At 41.7% G+C, this 22634-nt stretch overlaps 1 protein-coding gene across 1 annotated transcript in view; it reads right to left on the bottom strand.

The window, feature by feature from the left end:
• CLDN10 (claudin 10) overlaps positions 1–20411 on the bottom strand; it is a 57937-nt gene extending 37526 nt beyond the window's left edge. Inside the window, exon 1 of the mRNA XM_048295791.1 lies at positions 20198–20411. Coding sequence (XP_048151748.1) covers positions 20198–20411 — 214 coding nt within the window. The remainder of the gene's footprint in view (positions 1–20197) is intronic.
• Positions 20412–22634: the final 2223 nt, after the last annotated feature.

Raw genomic sequence — 22634 nt, 5'->3', positions numbered from 1 at the left:
AATCACTTCTCTGAGCATGGGATTGGGAGCAAGGATGGCCAGATCCCAGTTGCTGCCTGGGACAAACCAGTTCACTTTCGCAGTTCACTTTTCTGTGTAGTAAAGGACTACAAAAGCATGTATGCTTGACACTCATTTTTAGATAGATTTTATCATTAAAACCTCTGCTTGCTGATATAAATCTGTCTTTGCTTATGCATTATTTCTTTTTTTGCTGTCTTACAACAAGAAACAACCCTGAAAGTATTTCTTTCTCTCCTTCATAGAGCTCAAACACCTTTCCAGATAAGGAATACATCTGAGAATTGATTTAACATTAAGACTTGGTATTCAGGACAGTACAGTAATTCACTGAATGGCCTTTAGAGGGAAGCAGATCCAAAGAATCCATGGAGAGATCAAGAGCAAGCTTTTAGCAAAAACAAGCTGCCAGATCTTATTAAACAAAACCTGAAGCTGAGTGAGTTGGCTCGTTCTCTATGTCTCTATGCAGTACTGGGTATGATTTGAACATCACTCACATTATTCCAGTCTGAAACCTCTCATACAGTGAAGGATACCAGGGCTATTTTGTCTTAATCTGCTCATGTCTGGAGACCTTGCTGCTTTGTTTTCTAGGGAGTCTTCCTTTAGTCTTCAAAAGTTATCGTGCAAGTAGGAGTTGGGCATGAAAGAGAACCACGGGAGCATCTGGGACAGTATACAAGTGGTATTCAGCAAGTCTGGAAAGAGAGACCTTTCTATCTGATGTTATAAGCTATGAGTCAAAGTAAATATGTGACCTGTTGGTTCCTGACTTCTGTCTGCTCTCTTGTGAGGGATCAGGCAAAAATGTTGTCTGAGAAATACCTACATACAGGCATAGAGCCAAAATCTCAGAGGGTGATTTCTAAATACTACATATTTGAAGGGCTGTGGTATGTGTGACCGTGTAATTCCACCTGTTTGCAGCATTCTTTTCACACTAAAAAGTGTTTTAAAGGCAGAAAATTATTTTAAAGGTCTTTGGAGATCAGAAATGGCAGGAAAATCTCTATGGTAAAGTTCTCTGCCCTTGCTACGTTCTCTATATCTTGGGGGCACGTTGATGGGGCAGGAATTATTCAGTGGGCAACTTGCCAAGGCAGCTTGCTCATGTGCTGCACTTCTGGCAGACCAGAGATGTTGTTTTATGAGGACAAGGCAGATGTCCTATATACAGCTTGGAATGAGATAATGAGTTTGAAGTAGTCTTAAAGAAGTTAATGCCATTTTCAGCACGTGCATACTTCTCTGTAAAGAGGGTCCGAGCAATGACCTCAGGCATTGGACCTTGATTGCCAGTTGTAAAACTTTATGGCTCAGTTTGAGACCAACTGTTTCTTCCCAGCATATATCTGCTCTGGAGTGTGCCCTGAGCAATCCTGATCACCAGCCTGCCCTGCTCTATTTTGTGCCACAGATGGAGCCTTCACAGGTTCATGGAGGATTTTTAGATGGCAGAAGCATAGAGAAAGACAAATAGGGCCAAATGTTTTAAAAAAATCCCAAAACACCAAGCACCAATGATTAGATTTTTTTTTAACAGGTAGTGAAGTTAACTATTTGTAAGTACCTTTAAAACAACGATGAGATGTGTAAATCAGTACAGATTAGCTATGTCAAATCAATCTAATTTCTTTCCTAAAAGATTAGAAGGACAGTTAGGTAGAAAGGTGTACTTTAATGTTGTATAACGTGAGTTTTCACACTCAATAAAAACAATATGAGGTTTGCTGAAAACACCCTAAGGCAGGATGCCAAATACTCACTGAATCATCAGTACCTTCCTGGCCACAATGCCCTCAGAGTGGTCTGCAGGGATCTGTGCTGAACCTGCTGCTTTTCATCCTTCGTTAGCACAGCAAGCAAATAGGAACCCTGTTATTGCTAGCAGAGCTACAGCACAAGCTATTGAAACAATGTGCATGTAAATTAAACTATTCCCAATTCTGTCACATTATTTGTAAGATGATTTTTATATTTACACCTAGCTCCTTGGCAGCCCCTGTGTGCCCTTCTGAGAGCAGGTGCTGGCCGAGACATGATGGGTCACAGTGCTCCAAGGAAGGCTCCCCTGGAGTTCCCAGGCATATAAAGGGAGGTGCATTGCCCTTTTAAATGAGATGTTATACTCCAAACTTACATAAACATGGTTAATTATATCAGGTATATATCAGTGTATACCTTTTCACTTATATTGCTGAGGGAAGCTACAAGCAGATTAAAGAGTGCTGAGTGTAAGTTTAAACTTCAATCACATACATTAACATCCAAGGGTTGTGCAAGGTAGCATTTCAAATGAAACATGGAAAGAAACCTTCATAATGTTTTACATGTTGTGGAAACCTTACCAGGTTTGTATACTCTTACATGTCTCAGCCATAATTGGATGGAATATCCTAATAATACGATTTTAGGTTTTTACCAGTGATGTTTTGAATCACTAGAAATAGGAATAAATCCATGGAAAAAACCCCACAGATAAACAAGGTTCTTAGGCATTTCAAGGACAAAAAGGATTAGCCACTGTAAAACCACTCCTCTTTCCAAATAAAGTCCAATTGATCATGCCAGCATAAACAGCAAAGGGAACAGGAGAAAGAAGATACACCTGTGCCTGAGTAAAGTGACACTTCCCTCTCCTTTTTCTCTGTAGGTGAGAAAGATTTGATTTTCTGTGTGGACAGTAATTTTTGGAACCCCAAATGAAATTTTTAGGAATGTTTATCCTAGAGGACCACATCAAACTTTTTAATCCTTCCAGGAGGGCAATTCTTGATGTATTTACATAAAGTTCTTCCCCTAATAGTTGTTTCTTGGACCCTAGTTTCTGCTGTAACTGGCTATGTAAGAGCTTCTGTCATACACATGTAATGGATGATGATAAAAGTTGAAGATTGAACTTGACGATCATGGAGTACTTTTCCAACCTCAATAATTCTATGATACTATAAATTAATTATTAGTAGAAGGCAACATACAAGCTCAAAGAAATTATCTGTCTCTTCCTAGGTATAACACAGAAGCTTGGATAAGTGGCCAGGTCATCTCATTCCTGTTCAGATAATTAGGACCAGAGCAGTGTCTACATCAAAACATACTTTCCAAAAAAGAAAAGAACAGTGTGAAATGCATGAACTGTACCAAAGGGGAAAATCCAAATTGTTTTATGGTATAGAGGTCTCAAATTATGCAATTAAGAGCGTGTTACTAATGAGGACAACTACCTTTACCATTTCCCCAGTTGTATCAACTGACAACCTCCCAAAAAATTTTGGAAGGGACAGCATATGAGGAATCTCCTCCACTGAGACTTTTTGCCTTTGTGATAGTTACTGAGAATTTGTATGATCAAGATGTTAGTTTTTATACAGTTATAAAAATGTTCCCTGCACATGTTCTTCTCAACCTTGAATTTGTTGTTTGAATAGAATAAAATTTAAAGACGTCTTTCGCCCAGAAAATCTCTGTTGTCTAATGTCCTCTCCTCAAGAAGTTCACCATAAAGAATTTCTTCTTTAGATATATATCTAAACCTGCCCTCAATCGGCTTAAAGCCATTCCCTTTTTTCCTATCACTTCATGCTCTTATGAAAAGTCCCTCTCCAGCTTTCCTGTAGCCCTCCTTTAGGTACTGGAAAGCTCCTGTAGTGCCTCCCTGGAACCTTCCCTTCTCCAGGCTGAACAACCTCAACTGTTTCATCCAGTTTTCATAGGACAGGTACTCCAGCCAACCACCACACAGCCCTCTGATCAGCTTAGTGGCTGGCCTTTCTCTGGACTCCTTCCAGTAGGTCCACAAGTCCTGTGGGCACTGGAGAGAAGGGGGTTTCACCAAGCCCCCAGCTGCTGCAGTCACAGCTGTGATTTGCTATCCTGTGGTCCGGCTGTGGCAAAGGATTCTGGCTTCTGCCTCATTTCTGAGTGAAGTCTAACTGGATATTTTCATCCTTTTCTTCAAGATGACAAAGAGCAATAAGCCATAAAACATTTCAAGAGGAGAGGAGGGGTGCTGTACCTTCTTGATTTTGACAGAAATTTTTCCAAGGCAAGAGATGCATCAGTGCCTGGTGGAGTAACTCCCAGTGCCCTGGAGGAACAGCCTTACAACAAGCCTACAAACCCCAACAATCCTAAAGAATTTTTTTCTTTTGCTTTTTGTGAAGCACTGTGATCAAACGAGCTTGATCCTCTTCTTCTACCTCCTTCCTCCTCCTCCATTATGGCATAAACCTACCAATTTCTTTTGAAGTTTGCTCCCTAGATTATAAATACTCTGGGACAGAGCTGTTTTGTGCTCTGTGTTTGCACAGTGCCAATTACAGGACGTAGCCCTAGAAGCCAATAATATGTAATCAGCTTTTGTTCAGGTTTCAGTGGTTCCTGATAAGTGCAAATAAAGCACAATGCCTCTGGTTGGTTCCTTTGCAGAACACTGCATCAGAGAGATGTATAGCCCCAAATATGTGAATACAGCTGACAGCAGAGCAGTGAAAATATCTCAGGAAGCAGAATCAGATTCATAAATGTCCTAAGCACCCTACAGAGCTATATTTTCCTTCTAGTCCTTGTCAGTTCTAAAGTCTCTGTGGTTTATGGCAAAAATGAGAGTGGCATAGACTTTCCAATGTAAAAATGATTTTGTCCTTCAAGAGACAGAATGTAATTTTATTGCTGGAATTAAAACCTAGATATGGAATTCAATAGTATATGAATTACTCTAAAAAAGAAGCCATTAAGAACTACTACTGGTCCCATTGCCAGATCTCAGTGCAGACATCTGAAGCGCATGAGAATTGAATCCTCTATACACAAGGCCAGCAATGCTTACTTATCTGAAATTAAGCACCCAAACTGTAGTATATTGGGCTGAAATAGCAGCTATTGGGAAACAAACACTAAGCAGATAAGAAAAGCTTTCTCACAACATTTTTAACTTTCTCAAGACAATTAAAAGCAGTGCTTCTTCTCTCCCACAAGCTTCTGCCCAGCTGCACTGCTTGTTTTTTACATGTCCTGCTTCTTCCTTTCCAGGACTTGTGTCCTTTGCCAGACTAACAGGCATTCAGAGGAGTGGTATAAGGACACAGGTAAAAGAAGTAGCTTTAAAAAAATATTTTATATTACAGTAATGATTAATATATTGAGCTAATCATAAGGATAAGTGGACTAATTATAAGAACATTGCTGTTATTATTTTGTCTGTATTTTAGGACAAGAAAAATTTAAAAGAGTTCAGACTGTTTGTGTGTTTTAGACTAGCAAGGTAGATTACTTCAGGCAACACATTTGGGATAAAGCACCCATGTTACCTTATCCCAACTTATGTTGCCATATGTTGCACATCCCCCAAATTTTGTTGCTGTATCAGTAGAATGGTATTTCAATAAACTTTTTCTGACCTTTTCTTTTTAAAGTATTTTACAATCTGTTTCTAAAAGGAGTAAATTCCATTGGCCTCATGAAGCCTGAGTCTGATGTAACTCCATCAAAATCTGTGGAGTTTCCCTGGCATCAAAACTGCAGTAATTTAGGAATTACTCACGCTTTGAATTTCTTGGATTTTGCCAGTAGGAACTTGGAACTAGCAACTCAAAAATTACTTTTAATTGCATCCGGAGATCCCCATTTACTTTCAAAGATACAATCTTCATCATCACATACTCTGGACCAGCACACTTGCATTCATGTTTAGAAGCTTAATTATGCATCAATTACATGGGGGAATTTTAAATGAGATTTGCTGTTCCTTTTGTTTCATGGATTTGACTAAAACATTTTGTTTATTTTGGTGTCACTCTCATAGCTGGCATGATTGGTTTATCTGATGACTAATTTTATTTGACTCCAGCCAGACACATACTGCCAACATCTCAACAAAGGGCTCTTTTGGAAAGGGTTTATAGCATTTCAGTTCACTCTAACTATTAAACACTTGATGAAAATGTCCATTGACTCCTAACAGCTGCCTGGTAATGATATAGCCTTAAAAACTGAGCTTAACCAGCTCTTCCTCTTGATTAGCCTTTTTGCCCGCTGTAACTACTTCTCCACCAGTGTGGGATTCGTGGAGGACCTTTCAAGAAGTGAAGCGTCTTTAACAAGGGAAGCAAGGGATAATTTGAATTTGTGTGCACACATGAGCACAGAGAGTATGTTTTATGTAAACGCTTGATCAAAGGAATACATGGCTGGCTGTTTTTGGAACAGCTGGCACTACCTCTTGCGTGAGTGAGATGCCAGGTCTCAGCAAATGCCTGTCAGAGACATGCTTTCCATACTCACACCCGTCACCACACTATAGCTAAAGAAGAACAAGGATTTCAGTGGCGTACCTGCGCTGTGGGGAAAGAGGGGGTGACAAGGCTTTGCACATCAGGGAGAGTCTGAGTCCTGGTGAGATAAAGGTGTATTCAGTGAAGACTGAATGATGTGGGATGAAGAGGGGCTCCTTGATCTGAGGTGACAATTTAAAGGCTACAGTGTTTTGCCCCTGCAGCAGCTCTTGGTGAAAGTGTTGCTGCCTTCAGGCACAGACTAGGAGAGATGTGAAACATGGCAAAATTACCTGCAGAAGGAGAGAAGGAAATTGCCTTCCATGTGCACTCATGTTTGGATTGAAAGTTCTAGGAATTAATTACATCCACCCGATCTGAGGTACGGGGATCCACCTGCAGGCGTCTTCTGAGTCAGGATAGGATTCATTTGAATCCTGCCCAGTATGTGCATACTTTCACTAACCATCCACCTACTTTACTGTCAGTTGGCATGTCTAGATCGCTCCTCTGACCTGCTGTAGACATATTACAGAAGGAGACAGGATTCCCTGTTCCTGTTGACTATAAGGGGATAACAGGGTGATTAGCTAACACACAATATTTTACATCACTGTTGTTTAAATTGGTCTGGGATAAATCCTAAACCTCTGCTTAAGATCCAGTGCTACAATTTTAGCACCTCATCTATATCCAGCTTCAGGTGCCTGATGAACCAGGACAACATTTCCCAGACAGGAAGAAAGGAGAACTGTAGGACCCATACCATCCAAGATTCTTGTATGTGATAGAAGGAGGATACAGCTTGAGTACAGCTTGAGTACTTCAAGGAGTTTGGCTTATATTGTCTTTCCCTGCCCCCTGGGCCCCCCTTCTGTTTTGGACTCTTTCAGATATGCTAGGAGAATATTGTTTGTCAGTAAAACTAGCACAAAGAAGTGAAATAGGATGAATGTGAGTTTGCCACCTTTGTTTAGGGCTGTAGATCTCTCAGCAACATCTAGGCCAAATCATGGACAACGAATGTGGTACACAGAGCTCAGTGCTTGACAATCACAGAGCAAAATGCCCATTCCAAATTCAGAAAAAAAGTAGGAAATACTTATTTTAAAAGTGCAAGAGTATTTCCTACCAACTGGTCTTTGCAGATCAGAAGTTCACTAAAAGACCTTTGTAAACCAAAGGCTACTGACAAGTGGGCATTAGATACTTTATAAATTTATTTTCTGAATCATGGCTTTCCACCTTAACAGGCTGCAAGGAGGAGTCCCGGAGAGAGGAGATGAGGACATCAAAGGGCACATTTCACTTCTGGCAGCTAGAACTGAACATGGGGTATAAGGCTGAGCTGATTCAGGTATCACAAATATCACAGGTAATGGAGGTAATCACAGAGTGAAACAACTGCAGAGTAACAAAAGTAAGCTAAGGGTTAGAGGCAGGCTGTCCGTAGACAGACAAGAAAGGCAGTTGCTTTTAGGGGAGAATGATAAAACTGCTAATTTTTAATTCTTTGTGGTAATCCAGTCTCACCATTTCCTGTGGTATTACCACTGGACATGGGGAACTGATTATACTCTTCCTGTTTGCAGCCACTTATTACGTACTTGAAGACTATCTCTGTGCCTACAGGTAGTCTACTCTTTTTTAGACTAAACAGTTTCAATTCTCCCAGTCGTTCTTCATAGGTCATGTTTCATAAACTTGAGGGATTCTAGATGCTTTTATCTGTGTGCCTTTTCCAAGTGTTCTGCATCACGCTTCAAGTGTAGTACCCAAAGTGGACACACAACAGCAGCAGAGGCTTTGCTTGGGCCAACCAGAAGCCATCTCACATCTTACAGACAAACTAATTTTAAAAAGGCTTGTTGTTTGTTTTTTTCTTTTGTGAAACAGTGTATACAATGTGTATGCATTGACTGATTTCAACTGAGAGGATCCTGGATATTGGATTGATCCCTGCTGGTCCATCTACACAGCCCCCATAGCTGACCGGAAGCTTGAGGGAATTCCTTTTCTGCTGAGTTTCCAGTTAGCTATTTAGAAAGAAGGTAGATGTTTTGAGGCAAAGGAGAGGATAGATTATAAAAATTTAAGGTTACCTAAGTAACTACCAGGTCAGACACAGCACTGACCTAATTTATGATCCTGTCTCTGTAGCGGCATGAAGGAGACAGTAAGGCTGCAGGGATGTTAAGGGAAAAGGAAAACAAAAAGAAATAAATCCATTTCAAAAATACTGCTGTTGGTAGAATTGAGTGAAAGCAGATGTAACACAGTGAACTTTAGACCCTGAAGTAATGTTATTCCTTTCACTTACTCAGAAAAGTGAGCAATGCCAGTGAAAAAAATCTCTGGCTCTAAAATCCACTTTGAATGACTACTGCATAATAGAAATAACTCTTGGTTGGGAGCAGACTTTTCCTCATAATTCCTTTTTCTTTTAAAGATCTTCTCAGGAGTCTTTCAGGTCTTAAATACATTTCTTTGCTTCCTAGTTCCTGTCCTTTGTTCAGCAGTGCTTTCTCTTCAAGTATTAAGGACTATAACCATGCGCTGTGAGTGTGTATGAGCAAGGGGGCACAACATGGATCTCTGTTGCTAGATAAAGATTTTTGAGATTATCCAAGGTTTGAAACTGTAAAGAACAGGTGGTTGAAAGCACTCAGAGTCCTTAGACAGGAGCTCTCACTCATTCTGTTGCTTAAACTGCTACAAGTTTTTGGAAATCATCTAATTTCTCCCAGATGAGTGGGTAGACTTTGCTGAAATTGAGAACTTGGGTCCAATCCCTCTTGTACTAAAAGTGATGGCCAAATTGTCACCATTTGGTCAAGGCAGAGCCTGGCACCTCACAAGCTCATTTTCTGCTTTCCTAATGATCTGATGTGTTTTGGACGGCTGCAGTCCCTGTATTTTTTTCATGAGCCCTCTTCCTGCCCCACGACCCAGCTGTTGTACACCAGACTTGCTTTCCTTGTCTGCAAGGGTTTTATCTCCTTGCAAACTGTTCCCAGGAGAAAGCCATTCCTATCTCCCTGACTGTCCTCTCACTGGGTTGTATCTGAGTCTTGCACATATAGACCTTGCTGATAGGTGAAAATCTTATCAGCTGGCCCTGACAACCTGTCATGTCCTGTGCTGCCTTGAGCTTGCCCTTAGGCCTCTGCAGTAACCAGAGCAATCAGCACACTGCAGCACAAGTAGTGAGTGACCTTAGGAAGCACTCAAACATTTGCATATTACTGCATACAAAAAAATAATAATAAAAATCAGTGGGATGTGGAGGGGTGTGGAGTACCTCTTATCAACAGGCTCCACAAAAGCTCCTTCATTTGTTTATAAGGAACTGCAGACCAGAGATGCCTGAATTTGCAGACAGGAAGGGTGAGGGGGGAAAACACCTTCACTTGTTTTCTCCTTTGAACAAAAACATTTCTCTTAACCTCAACCAAAGAAGGTAGTGAAGCCACTTGGCAAACAGACTTGAGTCAAGTACCTTGGCTGGAAATGTTGGCTTGTTTCTGTTAACGCATATTCTGCTCCATGTGTGCCGAGGGGAGAGATGGGAAGGAGTCACCACACAGTGTAGCCGTCCCTCTCGCAGCCCACTGCACCCCTCAGACACGTCTGGGCAGCAGTTTGCCTGCAGACAGGCACTGCAACCTGCTGGCTTCAGCTGCCACCTCTCCTTCTACCTCCTTCCCTGGTCTGCAAAGCACAGCCCCTCAAGAGGGACCACCACCACCAGCCAGGGCAGGGGGGCTTTACTGCTCTGAAGGAAGTTAGCTGAGCCGTGGGTTGGGGGTGTCTGCACCCTCAGTGAAGCCCAGGCCAAAGTATGGCTATGGCAGTGCAGGGTATCCTGGCCATGGAGGGAATCAGAGCTTTGAGGTACAAAGGCACTGACACTTGAAAATGCTGCATTTCTGTGAAGAACTGAGTTTCTAGGGACAATATTAAATAGGCATGATATTGGAGGTTTTGCAGTAGCCACTGAGTAAAACGAAATTACGTGTGGCATGAAGATGTTGAAAGGTGGTGTAAGTTAAATTGTCTATTGCATTAATTTTGCTGGATTATAGTTGTATCATCTGTTTTGTAAGGTGGAACATTTCCATTAAAATATTATATGGAAAAGCCAGATGCCATTAATGATTAATTAGTTAGTTAGTTAGTTAGTTAATTACCTCTTTTCCCCACTTTGTCAGATAACTATTTCTGTAATTATCCAAAGGTGGCTGACTCAGAGCCCAGTATGTGATGTGATGTTTGCTGGGGTGGGATACTGGCCTGGGGCAGCTCGGGCACGTGGCGAGCTTGCAGTGGAGAAGCTGTTCATACATCCTGAGAGTCCTGTTCTCCTGATCACCCAATAAACACCGCACAGGGATATGGACAGGGAGTTACTTTCACTCTTTCTCACTGGCTGGGGTTTGGTTTCTGCTTTTGCAGCTTACAGGATGAAATATCAATAGAAAGGCTTTTATGTGACATTCTGTGTTATTGTTTAGAAATTCATTTGTGAAGAAGAAAAAGGCAGTCTCCAAACAACATAAGATTTTGGCAGATTTCCATCTACAGAGGAAATTTAGACCTTCTGACTTCTCGTTTCCTTTGGAAATATGGTTCAGTGCGTGTTGCCCTGAATATGAGCCCTAGACACATTTTTGTTTCTGATTGGTGTCTGCAGAAGAGTAGCCTCACATCTTAGCTGGATAACAAAGTAATAGAGAATATAAAAATTGTTAGAGTGGACCTGGTAGAAAACCATTATATATTATTATGAAAGCACATGAATGAGAATCTTCAAGTATTCAGTTTTGCTTCTCATTTTGACTGTCAGGTTATGCAATTGTACTCTTTTAAACACCAGTAGAGTCTGTATGGTTAACTTTTTGGGGGGCTAGAACTAAAAATTTGGAGTAAAATAATCTTATAAAGTAATACTAGTGACATATCCTTCTGATGGTGTACAGTTTTAAAATCTAGCACAGGGAAGCCTTGATTATAGAAAACTGTTCAATAGTACAACATAGCTCAGGATGTGGAGTTTAAAAAGTCTATCTTTAAACAGGTTAATTCTCAGGAGGTGTTTTACTAGAGCTCGTTTAATTACCTCCAGACTAACACACATTTTCTTTAGAAAAGCTAACAGTAAAAAAGAAACATAACTGCCAAAGGAATGTGTCAGTAGACTTGGGCATCGTCTTTAGAAGTGTTTGGTACCTCTGCTTTTTTAACTGTTTCAGGTAATTTTTTAGGAATGTAAGTGGCACAAGGTATTTAAGGGGAAATAGAAATGAAATGTTTGAAGGGGACTTTGCATGTAGCTGAATTTCAGCATGTGCTTTGCCAAACTGAAAATATAAATGTTTTCCATTCAGCAACTGAGAAGTGCTCTGGCACTTAAGGATGTCCTACAGTAAGGCACAGACATCTGAGGTGATGTGCTCTCTCCTGTTTTAGGAAATGCATCCCTGAAGAGGAAAGTCATACAGGAGACCCAGGCTTCAATGTCATCTGTAGAGAGAATATTGGATGGATTATAGGAATCTACTGGGCACAGCCAGAGATTCCTCACAGTACTGACACCAGGACTGAGTCAAGTAATAAATACCCTGAAAGTGTGGGGTTCTGAAGCCCCAAGTTGCCCTAGGCAGCACCTCTGCTCCAAGCATTTGATTTAGTTTGAATCAATGAAACACCAAAGAGCATACATCAACCAGCCTCTAAACCAGCACAGAGCTCCATGGCACCCACTCCAGAGAAGGCTTATAAGGATAACCAGACACTGCAGGACTTGATGCATGCGGGATGTGGGGAGCAATCCCATGTGCACATCTCTAACAAAATGGCTGTGCTCATCTGGCATCTTGCTTTACACTGCAAAGCTATGTGTAAGTACTATGAGAGATGGGGTAACACACATTGGGGGATTTAATACCCCTATTGACTGTGGAGTGATTTTCTCTACCAATGGGCATGTGACTCTTACTTGCCTAGCCAACTCCGTACAGCAACCATAAGAGAGATTTTTATGTACCTATATTTTTCCCTACATTTCCCCATACTTATTCTCAAGGTATTTGCTTAGCTTCTCTCCTCCGCCTTGCACCTCTCCATGATGGAAAACTAAATATTTAAGAGCTTAAATCTCAGCAGTGTGAATTTCAAAATCACCAGCTTTAATGATTTACAAATTCAGCACTTCAGTCTCCTTCTCTTACCCTCTGCCTATCACAGCTGGTTTTGCCAGGTGTCCTTTCCCCTCCTGCTGCAGGGACTTGTGAAAATTAAATGGATTGTATCTCTGAACTTTGAATGAAGCTCTGGTTGTAGCATGACTTCTAAAAAGATAAGAAGAGGTACACTGGCCTTTGGCTCCTCAACATATGCCAGAGGAAAGCTCCCCTCACCCACCTCAGTGCTCACAAGGCAGACCAGGGTACAAAACCTGTTTTAACAGAGATAGTTTAAGACATTGGCTGCATACCAATTACTGCTGAGTCCTATTCATTTTTGCTGTATGCTCTCTGCTGCTATGTAGCAGTAATCAAAGAAAGCTAAAAGCAAAGTGGAGATAACAATCTATCCTGATGTGAGTATTAGAAGATGAAAGAGCTTTGTTATTAATGCCCCAATAACAAGCTTTGCATTCCTGTCCTTGCACCAGCTGCATGGGAACTGTTGCACCACATCAACAAACAGCAGCACTTTCCACCTTTCACATTTCCTCAGTGATTTTCTTCAAATGGGTGGCAAAAATCATAAAGATGAGTGAAAAGAAGCAAAAGCAACATTACTCTTGTCTAGATACCAGATCTAGACAAAAGTGAAAAAAATCTCAGCACTGTAACCTCCGTCCTTGTGCAGTGAGAAGACAAAAGGCTCAGAGAACAAAAAGAGGATTGCCAGGTGTAAATGAGCTAAAAAGGAGGACTGGTCTGCAAGGTCTTGTGTCTTCCTGTAACCCTGAAGATTTTAAAGCAGGGTCAGAATCTATGCTTTGTAACCTACCATCAGATTCTCCAAAACTGACAGCAGTCTGTGGAGGCTCCACCCTCAGTGTTTTCCATCTGGCCCCATGCAGTCTAGACCTAGTTCTTGGACACCTTTTCTGTATCTTTCTGGCTGCATATCCCCCAGTAGGCACATCTCTTTCTAGTCTGCCCACAGCTCTGGACTGCTCTGTTCAAGTAATTGGCCAGAGCCAGACAGTCTTCACAGTAAACAGCAGTAAACAGTGATTCATTGTGGTTTAGATTCATGGATTTTCAGAGTGTACAGATTAAAATCTTGGAATCAAAGAGCTCAAACAGAAGACAGTATATGGCAGCAGGAATCCTTGAAAACCACTTCGAAATCTTTAACCTATATGTCAACTCTGAGATCCACAAATCCAGGTTTCACAAAGTTGTTCTGCCTCTGGGAGGTTTCTTGGGCTCTGGATGCTTCCTCTGGAACTTACCGTCCCATGAAAGCCCTGGATTTTGCTCTGTATCTACCACAAAGCTGTTGCTGGAGCTCCTTGTGGGAAAAACCTCTTGGATGCATGGGAGTTAGCGACCTCCCTCAGTTCATATCTGTTCTGCCAGGGGCTACTTCGTGAATGGCTCTGCTGCATATGAATCAATTCCCTTTCTTACTTGAAACCAGCCTAATAATAAGGCACAGTATGTCTCTGACTAGCTACTACCTAGGCTGAACTGTTTAATTTACTTATGCATTAATTTTTGGGGTGGGGGCAGTGAGATGCAATATAACAGACTCCAAAAGTATTTGCTGTACACAGTCATGACATTTCATGACCTCTAGTGCATTACCAGCTTCCTCTAGGAACCAAGCGTGCTTCAGGCTATCTTGTTTGAGTGGAGAGCAGACTCAGTCATCTAATGTCAGAAGAGAGGCCATGAGCTTGGAAATAACCTGCTACAATGGAGAGGGAACCTGTGAGAGTGGAGAACCTTTCATCATCAAGATTTGACATCCTATTCTTACGCATGTACAAAAGACCCCTTGCTGAAATCAGCATTTCAATCAGTCCAAACAGTGATCCTTCTGCCTGCTGAAAAATGGAGAGTACTTTAAGAAATTAAGCCATGGGAATTAAGCCATTAAAAGAAGTCTGAGAGGAGTTCTGTCTATGTCTCATGGACACCTTTCCCATATTTGAGATATTGGTCCTAGTGTATATTTCCTTTCGTACTGACACAAGTTTGCCAATGTTGTTCTGACTTTGGTTTTCTAAGTCACCAAATGGATGCTGTACTCACCAGGCAGAAAAGCTTAACAGAGGGGTGGCTCAGCCTAAGAACACAAATCAATCATACCTCCCTTCAGTTTGCACTGTTCCTAGAAGGATTTGGTTGCTACAGGAAGGTTCTTTGGCACCGTTTTCCTCTAACCTTAATATTGGATCTCACAATCTGGTTTTGGCTGGAATAGAGTTACTTTTCTTCCTAGTAGCTGGTACAGTGCTGTGTTCTGGATTCAGAATGAGAATAATGTTGATAACACGATGATGTTGTAGTTGTGGCTAAGTAGTGCTTACCCTAGGTCAAGGACTTTTCCATTTCCCATGCTTTGCCAGTGAGGAAGTGCACAAGAAGCTGGGAGAAAGCAGAGCTGATCCAAAATAGCCAAAGGGACATTCCATACCACAGACCATCATGTTCAGCATATAAACTGGGGGGCATTATCTGGGAGGGACTGATTACTGCTCAGAGATGAGCTGGGCATCAGTCAGCGGGCGGTGAGCATTTGTACTGTGCATCACTTCTTTGTCTGGGGTTTTATTCCTCTCTCTTTTTCCTATTGTTATTATCGTTACTGCTATTATTATTGTTATTGTTATATTTTGTTTTATTTCAATTATTAAATTTTTCCTACCTCAGCCTACGGGTTTTACCTTTTCCCAATTCTCCTCCCCATCCCCCCGAGGCTGTTTGGGGAGTGAGCGACCAGCTGCAAATCACGACTCCCGTCCCTTTGACTACGGGGATCATCCTTCAGCAGAGTCCCCTGTGGCTGACTATCAGCCAGAAGAAAGCCTTCCCGGTGATTTCTCCCTTCCTGATGATAGCTGAAGCCACTAACCCCTGCCTGACGGCCCGGCCCCCTCTCTTGCGACCTCCAGAAGCGCTGCTGCTTGCCCGGGCTCTGGGTACAGTTAAACCTCTCCTCTCCTGCGGCTGCTCCCCCGGGGGAAGCCGGGGCGAGGCACGCCGCCTTTCCAGGGAGCTTGGGAGCCGGCTGTCCCCAGCCGGGCGGGGCGGCACCAGCCCCGGGCACGGCCGGCGCTTCCCCGGGGCCGCTCCTGCAGCACCATGGAGAGAGGAGCGGGGCCGCCTCCCGCCGGGCCCAGCGGGCCGGAGCGGGCCGGGGCAGCGGGCAGGGCATGGGGGGCTGTCAAGCAGCAGGGAGCAGGAGCACAGTCTCTGTGCCCAGCCCTCATGCAGCCTGAACCCCTGCAAGCCCACTTAGGGTGGTGCTGGCCGCTGCGGGATCTAGCACTAAGTGCCCTCCTCTTAGGCCTTGGCTGCTATGTGTATATCTGGCTGGCTCGTCGACTCGCACCACTCAAATGGATAGTGCATTTTCCCTGGCACTCTCATGTCAGTCCTTTCTTGCTCAAGGTTGAATTCTCTGGGAAAGTTGCTAGCGTCACCTTGAAACCCAACTGGAATTGCTCTCCACACCCTGGTGAACCCAAATGGTGTTTGACTGCGCAAGGCTGTTCTGGGTACAGGTGCTGCAACAGCAGTTGTCTTGTATCAACTTCCTTCCACTGCTTAGTTGCATTGCAGTGGCAGTGTCATAAAAAGCAGCTCTGAATCTGTTTGCTGATGTGACCCAGAACGGCTGGGCGTTGCCTGTTCTGTATTGGCTACCCTCAAGAAAGCACTATTTGCCCCATCAGGCTCTGCCAAAACAGGCACTGACAAGATGCCAGCAGGGGATCTGAGGCTCAAAAAAGAAAAGGTTCAAGGAAGAAGATTTCTCCTAGTTTCTGGTACACCTCCCTGAACTCATGGCATGGAAAACCAGAACATACAGAGGAGTCATGATGTAGCGCTGTAGGCAAGGCATGCAAAATGCCAAACTAACTTTTTGAAGAATGTAGATACAAAAATGCTGCTAGCGAGGATTTTCTTGCTATTTTCAAAGTCCGTGAGAGACTTTTCTCTCTCACAGAAGAGGTAGCAGGGAATGTAAACAACCAAGCCACCTGCAACCTTGAAAAGTCTTGTTTATGGTATAGTAGAAAAATATTTTGACAATGGATGTTTTAGGATTTTAGCCAATCACCCCAAGAGGTGGCTGATCCTTTGTCCAGTTAGACTACGAAGAAAAAAGTCTATAAAAGAGTATGTAAAATAATTAAATCAATCAATCAATCTTGCTGCACAATTCCTGCCTGCTGGATCTTCCCTCCTCCTCCCTATGGCTGCGGGACACGGTGATATACCCTAGGGCCTAGGCCCACGGTAATAGAAGAAGCTAGCAGCTGTCCTGACAGACTGAGGAAGTGTTGTAGAAAAGAGATGTGGACACAGCTCAGTTGGCTAGTTACAATTCTGTATTTTATGTGAAAGAAACAGCTCTCTGTAACATCACCAAAGTCAAAATAACTAAATAAAGTGTCTAAGCCATTCTAGATAGATAATAGACCGTTCTTGGATAGTTCTGTGATGGTAAAAATTCAAAATTATATACATGAGAGGAATGAGAAGAGAGGTTAGCTACTGCCTGTGGAGCACTGGGGAATTAGCAGGCGGCAGAGTGGGTGGAAACTCTGCTGTAAAAAGTCAGTATCTTTCTGGAGTTCCACACTTTCAGTTGTCAGGCTCACACTATGAAGGATCTTTGTGGATCTTTCTTACTGATAAGGACTGAGTGGCTAATCATAGGTTACTGATCTTGAAACAATATTGTCTCACTGCTAATTTTAATTACTGGCATTTATTGACTGTGTGAGTTTATGCTTGTGAGTAAGGGTCCCTTGGTTTTAATCATACAATTTCCATGTGTGTATCTGATGCTCTGATAACCATAACCAGGTTAACTGAAGAGACAATGCTCCCAGATAATATTTAGCTTGAAGCTTGTTGTATTTGTGTCAGATCTGATGAATGACTTCGTTGCATACTTTTCCCAAAGCAGTAGATTTAATAAAAGATACTGCTTATTCCCATAAACATTGCCTTAAATGACTGCAGCTACAATGCTTTTACTGTTTAGGAACTCCCTCTAAGGTCTTTCATCTGAATGTTTCAGTCATTGCAGCAGAGCACACTGTGGCTGTACACGTGAACGGACATGTACATTTGGCAACAGCCCAGCCAGCTTTGGATACCATGAGCAGTGTGGCCCTGCTAACCCAGACTTCCAGAAACATGAACCCCTCAGCAACTGTACCTGGGCTGGGTTGCAGAAGCGGAGCTCTCACTGCCTTGGCTATGCTCCTATCAGCACGACTAGTCCTTGAGCTGAAAGTCACTTCTGGTAAATATCTACATACTGCCTGTGACTGCAGGGTAATCTTGCTCAGAGAAAGGCCTCTGGAATCTGGGTTTGTTTGTTGTGAAAAACAGAAAAAAAACCCCTAAAACTTCATAGACCCCATTTATAAGCCTCTCCTGCAAAATCCTCACAAAAATTGCAATTAAACCTTTAACAATCAAATGAATCTGCTTTGGAGTAGAAGTGACTAACTACACTAACCTAATACTGTTACTGCTAGTGTTGCTGTTACTGCTAATACTTTCTGTAGGGTAACCTACAGAAAATGGAAAGATAGGAATGGAATGAGGAACTTGTGTAAGTTGTCTTTGGCTATGGGAAAAATTGCAAATAGATTCCATAAAAAGATGAACGTGCAGAAGAAAAGTTATATTGCCAGCCCTCCCTGGCCTCAGTATGTCAGTTACAATGATACATTGAAGCTCTGAGGACAGAGATGACAGTTCATTACTTCTTTAATCTGAGCATTTTATTGTTTTACAATCTATGACAGAGTGAGAGTACAAAGCCCTTTCCCTGCTGAACTCTTGTTTTCCTTGGATTATCAGGAGTTTATGTTTAGCAGGTTTTCCAAACTGAATACTTCACTCTTTCCCAGTAGTGTTCGTGCTACATGTAACATTACCCTTTGCTGGTGCATGCACTGGCAAGTTAAAATTAGACTTCCTAAATGTCACTACAGCAGCTTGTTACTCTCTTGCTTGAACAAGAGTGTGATACTTTAATTTGTGAGCATCTTGTCTATGTTCCTCTAAAAAACAAATACACAAAATCTTACTCAGATGCTTAAGTATGTATTTAAAGGATGCACGCATAACATGCATATTCTGTTTATTCAAGTTTCAATCAGCCAGTGATCAAAATAATAGTAACAATACAAAGTGGCAAATAGATTACATCTGATTATTCTGAAAGCAGATTTTGTGCTACTAACAATAGCAATAATGGTGCTTTCTAGTTACTTGACATTGCTTTAAACAATGCCTGAGAAGAAGAGCTGACTTTCTTTCTTTAAATCTTGGCAGAAATAATACATAAATGGTTATTTTCAAAATATAATATTCACTTTTCAAAAGTATCTGTGAGTTTCTGTGCCTTTTAAGTAATTTTTGACGAACAGCATTCTTTAACAGAAGTAAAGCTCTTCTTATCCATTCACATCTGTTGTGTGATTTGTGATGATTTGAAACAGGGCGTCACAAAACATGTAGAAAAATGATGCTGAATTTTATCTCAAAATCATCTGTATGAGTTGATCTGTATGTCACAGCATGTAGTCTGATGTGTCAGGGGCATGAAAGGCAAAAAAAGGTAAGGATCTGGAACATCCCCCAGCTTCCATGTTTCCATGTATGTGTGAGTCTATGTCTATGTAATATACCATATGGTAACAACCACGCAATGCTACATTTTATATTTCATTCAGTCACTCACTGTTAATATCTTAACAGAATTGTGCTTTCTGGCTCCCTAAAATACGGGTGTCTTAATGCATTTTTTCCTACTCTAGTCTGACTTCATCTTGCTTGTGTGCTGTCCACCCCAGGGAGAGCAGTACCTCTGCCCAGGCCCTCACGAGTGCTTACACACAGTTTCACTGAAAATACTCTTTTGCTTACTGTCAGAAGGCTTAGCAGCAAATAAAAATCAAACCTCTTCATTTACTGCTTTACACATAGAGAGGAACACAAAACACATTGCACAGCACACTTATGGTCAGCCCCTGTCTCTGAGAAAAGCTGTTTCTGACATAAGGCAAGAAGCCTCCATTTGCTTTTACATTCTGATAGATGGCTTACAAATCCAACACTTCCCATTAAAATGGACATTCTGAAACAGCACACTTTTCTCTTTAAAATAAAATATTAGCCTGTTGTACAAGCAAGTATATACACTAGCACTTAATTCCCAGTATGAGTATTTGCACAGTATTCATGGCTATGGTTATTTGCTCTCTGATTTATTCAGATACTAAAAAGAGCACCGATAGCTGTCACAGACCTCACTATCTTTCCCCTTCCCGCCATCCAGCAAGCAGGACGCTCCTTTTGGCATGGAAATTAGAGCCGCAAGACAGTTTAGTCCATTTCTCTTCTAACAGTGGTTTGATACTGACAGTGTATTACCAGCACTATGTCCAGTATACTTATCACATATTACCAACCACAGAGTAGAGCTTACTGTCTTTCTTGGAATACATATCATTCTTACAAAGCTGTTTCTGATATTCTGCCAAGAAGATCCTTTACTTATATTCATCACAATGCTTTAAACATAATCTCTTGCGTGAGCCAAAAGAATCTTTTACTCCTCAGGCTCATGTCCTGCAGTACACATGGCTTTCCATAAGTTCCAGTTAAATTATGCTTCCTTACCTTCTACTTTGAAGATAGTAAGGTGAGGTCTGCAGTGAAAAGCACCCAGTGCGTTGCCAGCACAGTTCATCCAAAGACCCTGGAAGACCCAGGTTGCAGTGATAACAGATGATGCTCGACTAGTGACTTTCCACTCATTTGATGCAGTAGCAGCAATAGCAGCTCCCAGCCCACAGAAACAAAATATGAAAGCTATAATCTGTATTCCCAGCATGTTTCTCTGTAAACCAGGGGCTTACTAATGCCACTGCGTGGAGAGAGAAGTACTTCAGTCACGTGTGTAAGCAAAAAGGCATAACATAAGCAAATTATACTTGAACAAGTTCAGTACCACTTGCTACAGAAAGTTAATGTGGCTGAAAGAAATTGTCATGCTTGAGTGATTTAAGAAAGGCCCTAGGCATTACGAATGTTTAGAAAGAAAGTCAAGGTACAACTTTATAGGAGCTAATTACTAGTACTTACTTACTAATTTCTAATTGTAAAAATTAATTGTTTTCTTTTTTTTTTTCAATTAAAGTATTCCGGTTAATGCTTAATTTTTAGTTAATTGGAAACTTACAACCATTTCGTCTAGCAAAATAGGTTCAGAGTCCAAACTGTACAGCACTATTTAACGGATTACCATAACATTTTAGGAGGATCACACAACACTTGAAAAATAACTCATTGAAAGGCTGTGAAATTAATTCAGGCATAACCAGCCACCATGCAAGCAGCTCTAAAACTGGAGGAGGTAGTATCTGTGGGTATATTTGTAGAATAGCAAATCTAGAGCAAAAACAGAAACAGCAAGTGGTCCTTGAGCAGTGATGCAGCTGCAGCAGTCAGCAGAAAGAGCCTCATGCAGCCCCCACTGAGATTTTTTCCTTGGTCAGTGAAGAAAATGTACTGCTTCTTACACTCTGCATGAAGTACATAGTGCAGAAACATCTGTCCCACCACTGACTGAGCTCCTGCAACCTCATGCCATGAAGAAACCTCAAAGTATGCAACTGACTTAATAAAATGTCATCTTTAAAGCAGCTGGGACTGACAGCACCACACTGAAACAGCTATTCTAATTCCAGTTCCTGAGTATGCTGTCATTACTTCTGTGGGACCCACACACAATTTTGCAGACATGTGCGGCCTTCCCTCCTTTAAAATTCCAGCTTCCAGCTCTGTTTACACCTTTCCTGATTCTCTGGTAGTTTTGGCCTCCTCACTAAAGAAGGAGCAAACTTTTTCTCTTTGGTGCTAGTGTATGCCATTTGGTGACATGAAATCACCCTGAATATTGAGTGTACACCTTCACTTTTATGATAACAGTGGTCTATTTTTTTCCCCCTTTGGGTACTTCTAGTGTTGATTCTCCCTGTTACAGCTGTGATAAAATGCCATGCTGAACTTTGGCACTGGAGTTTTTCTGTAGACTTTTCACAGCTCTTAGAAGGGTTAAACAAGAATGCTAAAACATCATTAACATTCCATGTAAAGAGCAAGAGGAGTTTCACTGAGACTGTCCTGTCATCTGATATTTCCACTTTAACCAGCCTTTGGCTCAGCACTGAGAAGGAGGACCCAAAAGGATGATTGTACAGGCCAGAAAATTACGCTACAAGAAGGAATTTCTTCTCAGATTAATTAGAAGGCTCACCTCCCACACATCTAGAGTGAATAGAAAATTTTTTATTAACACAGACAGCTTGAAAGACATGGAAAGTGGGTTTGCTACAGAGCATCATTATAATATAGCAGGTTGTTTTAATGTTGAGGACAATATTACACAGGAAGGAAGCAATTTTGCATTGCTGTCAAATAACACAGTAACATTTTTCTTATGCTAGGGGTCAAACTTCATGGAGTCTTTCATACATACTTTCATTGACTTTGAAAGAGGAGAATACAGAAATGGGTCCAGCTTTGAGGCAGATTCCTGAGAGCTGAGATTACTTTTTGTTATATATCTACCACACAAAAAGGTGGGTTTGGGTTCGTTTGTTTGTTTGTCAAAGACTATGCTAATTCACACAGAATACTTGAGAAGACATTTCATTAGGTATCTTTTTTCTTTCTTAAACCTTCCCAGTGACAGTGACATTGGCTGAGCACCCAGAGTAGCTCAAAGACATGTTTTACATCTGATGCTAAATTCAGGCCTTGTTCTGGACTTTCCCTGACTGTTGTTACTGAGAAAAAAACAAACAAACAAACAAACCAAAAAACCAAGCCAACCAAACAGAATGACCAAAAAAACCCCCAAACTCAGAAGCTTTTTATTTGGACTGGAAAAGCAAGGATGACTGTATGCAAACATTCTCCCCTCCCTCCCCACTCTTCTTTTTCACTATTCACAGTAATGTTCCTTATCAACATAGCCTGTGAGGAGATACTCAGGCTCAGCTGAAAAGGGCTGCTTGTCTTTTTCTTAGTGCCCTGGGTCTAAGGCAGTGAT

This window comes from Corvus hawaiiensis, chromosome 2 (assembly GCF_020740725.1).
Source record: "Corvus hawaiiensis isolate bCorHaw1 chromosome 2, bCorHaw1.pri.cur, whole genome shotgun sequence".
Lineage (NCBI taxonomy): Eukaryota > Metazoa > Chordata > Aves > Passeriformes > Corvidae > Corvus > Corvus hawaiiensis.
The sequence above is the reverse complement of the archived record's forward strand: the minus strand, read 5'-3'. Positions and strand labels throughout refer to the sequence as shown.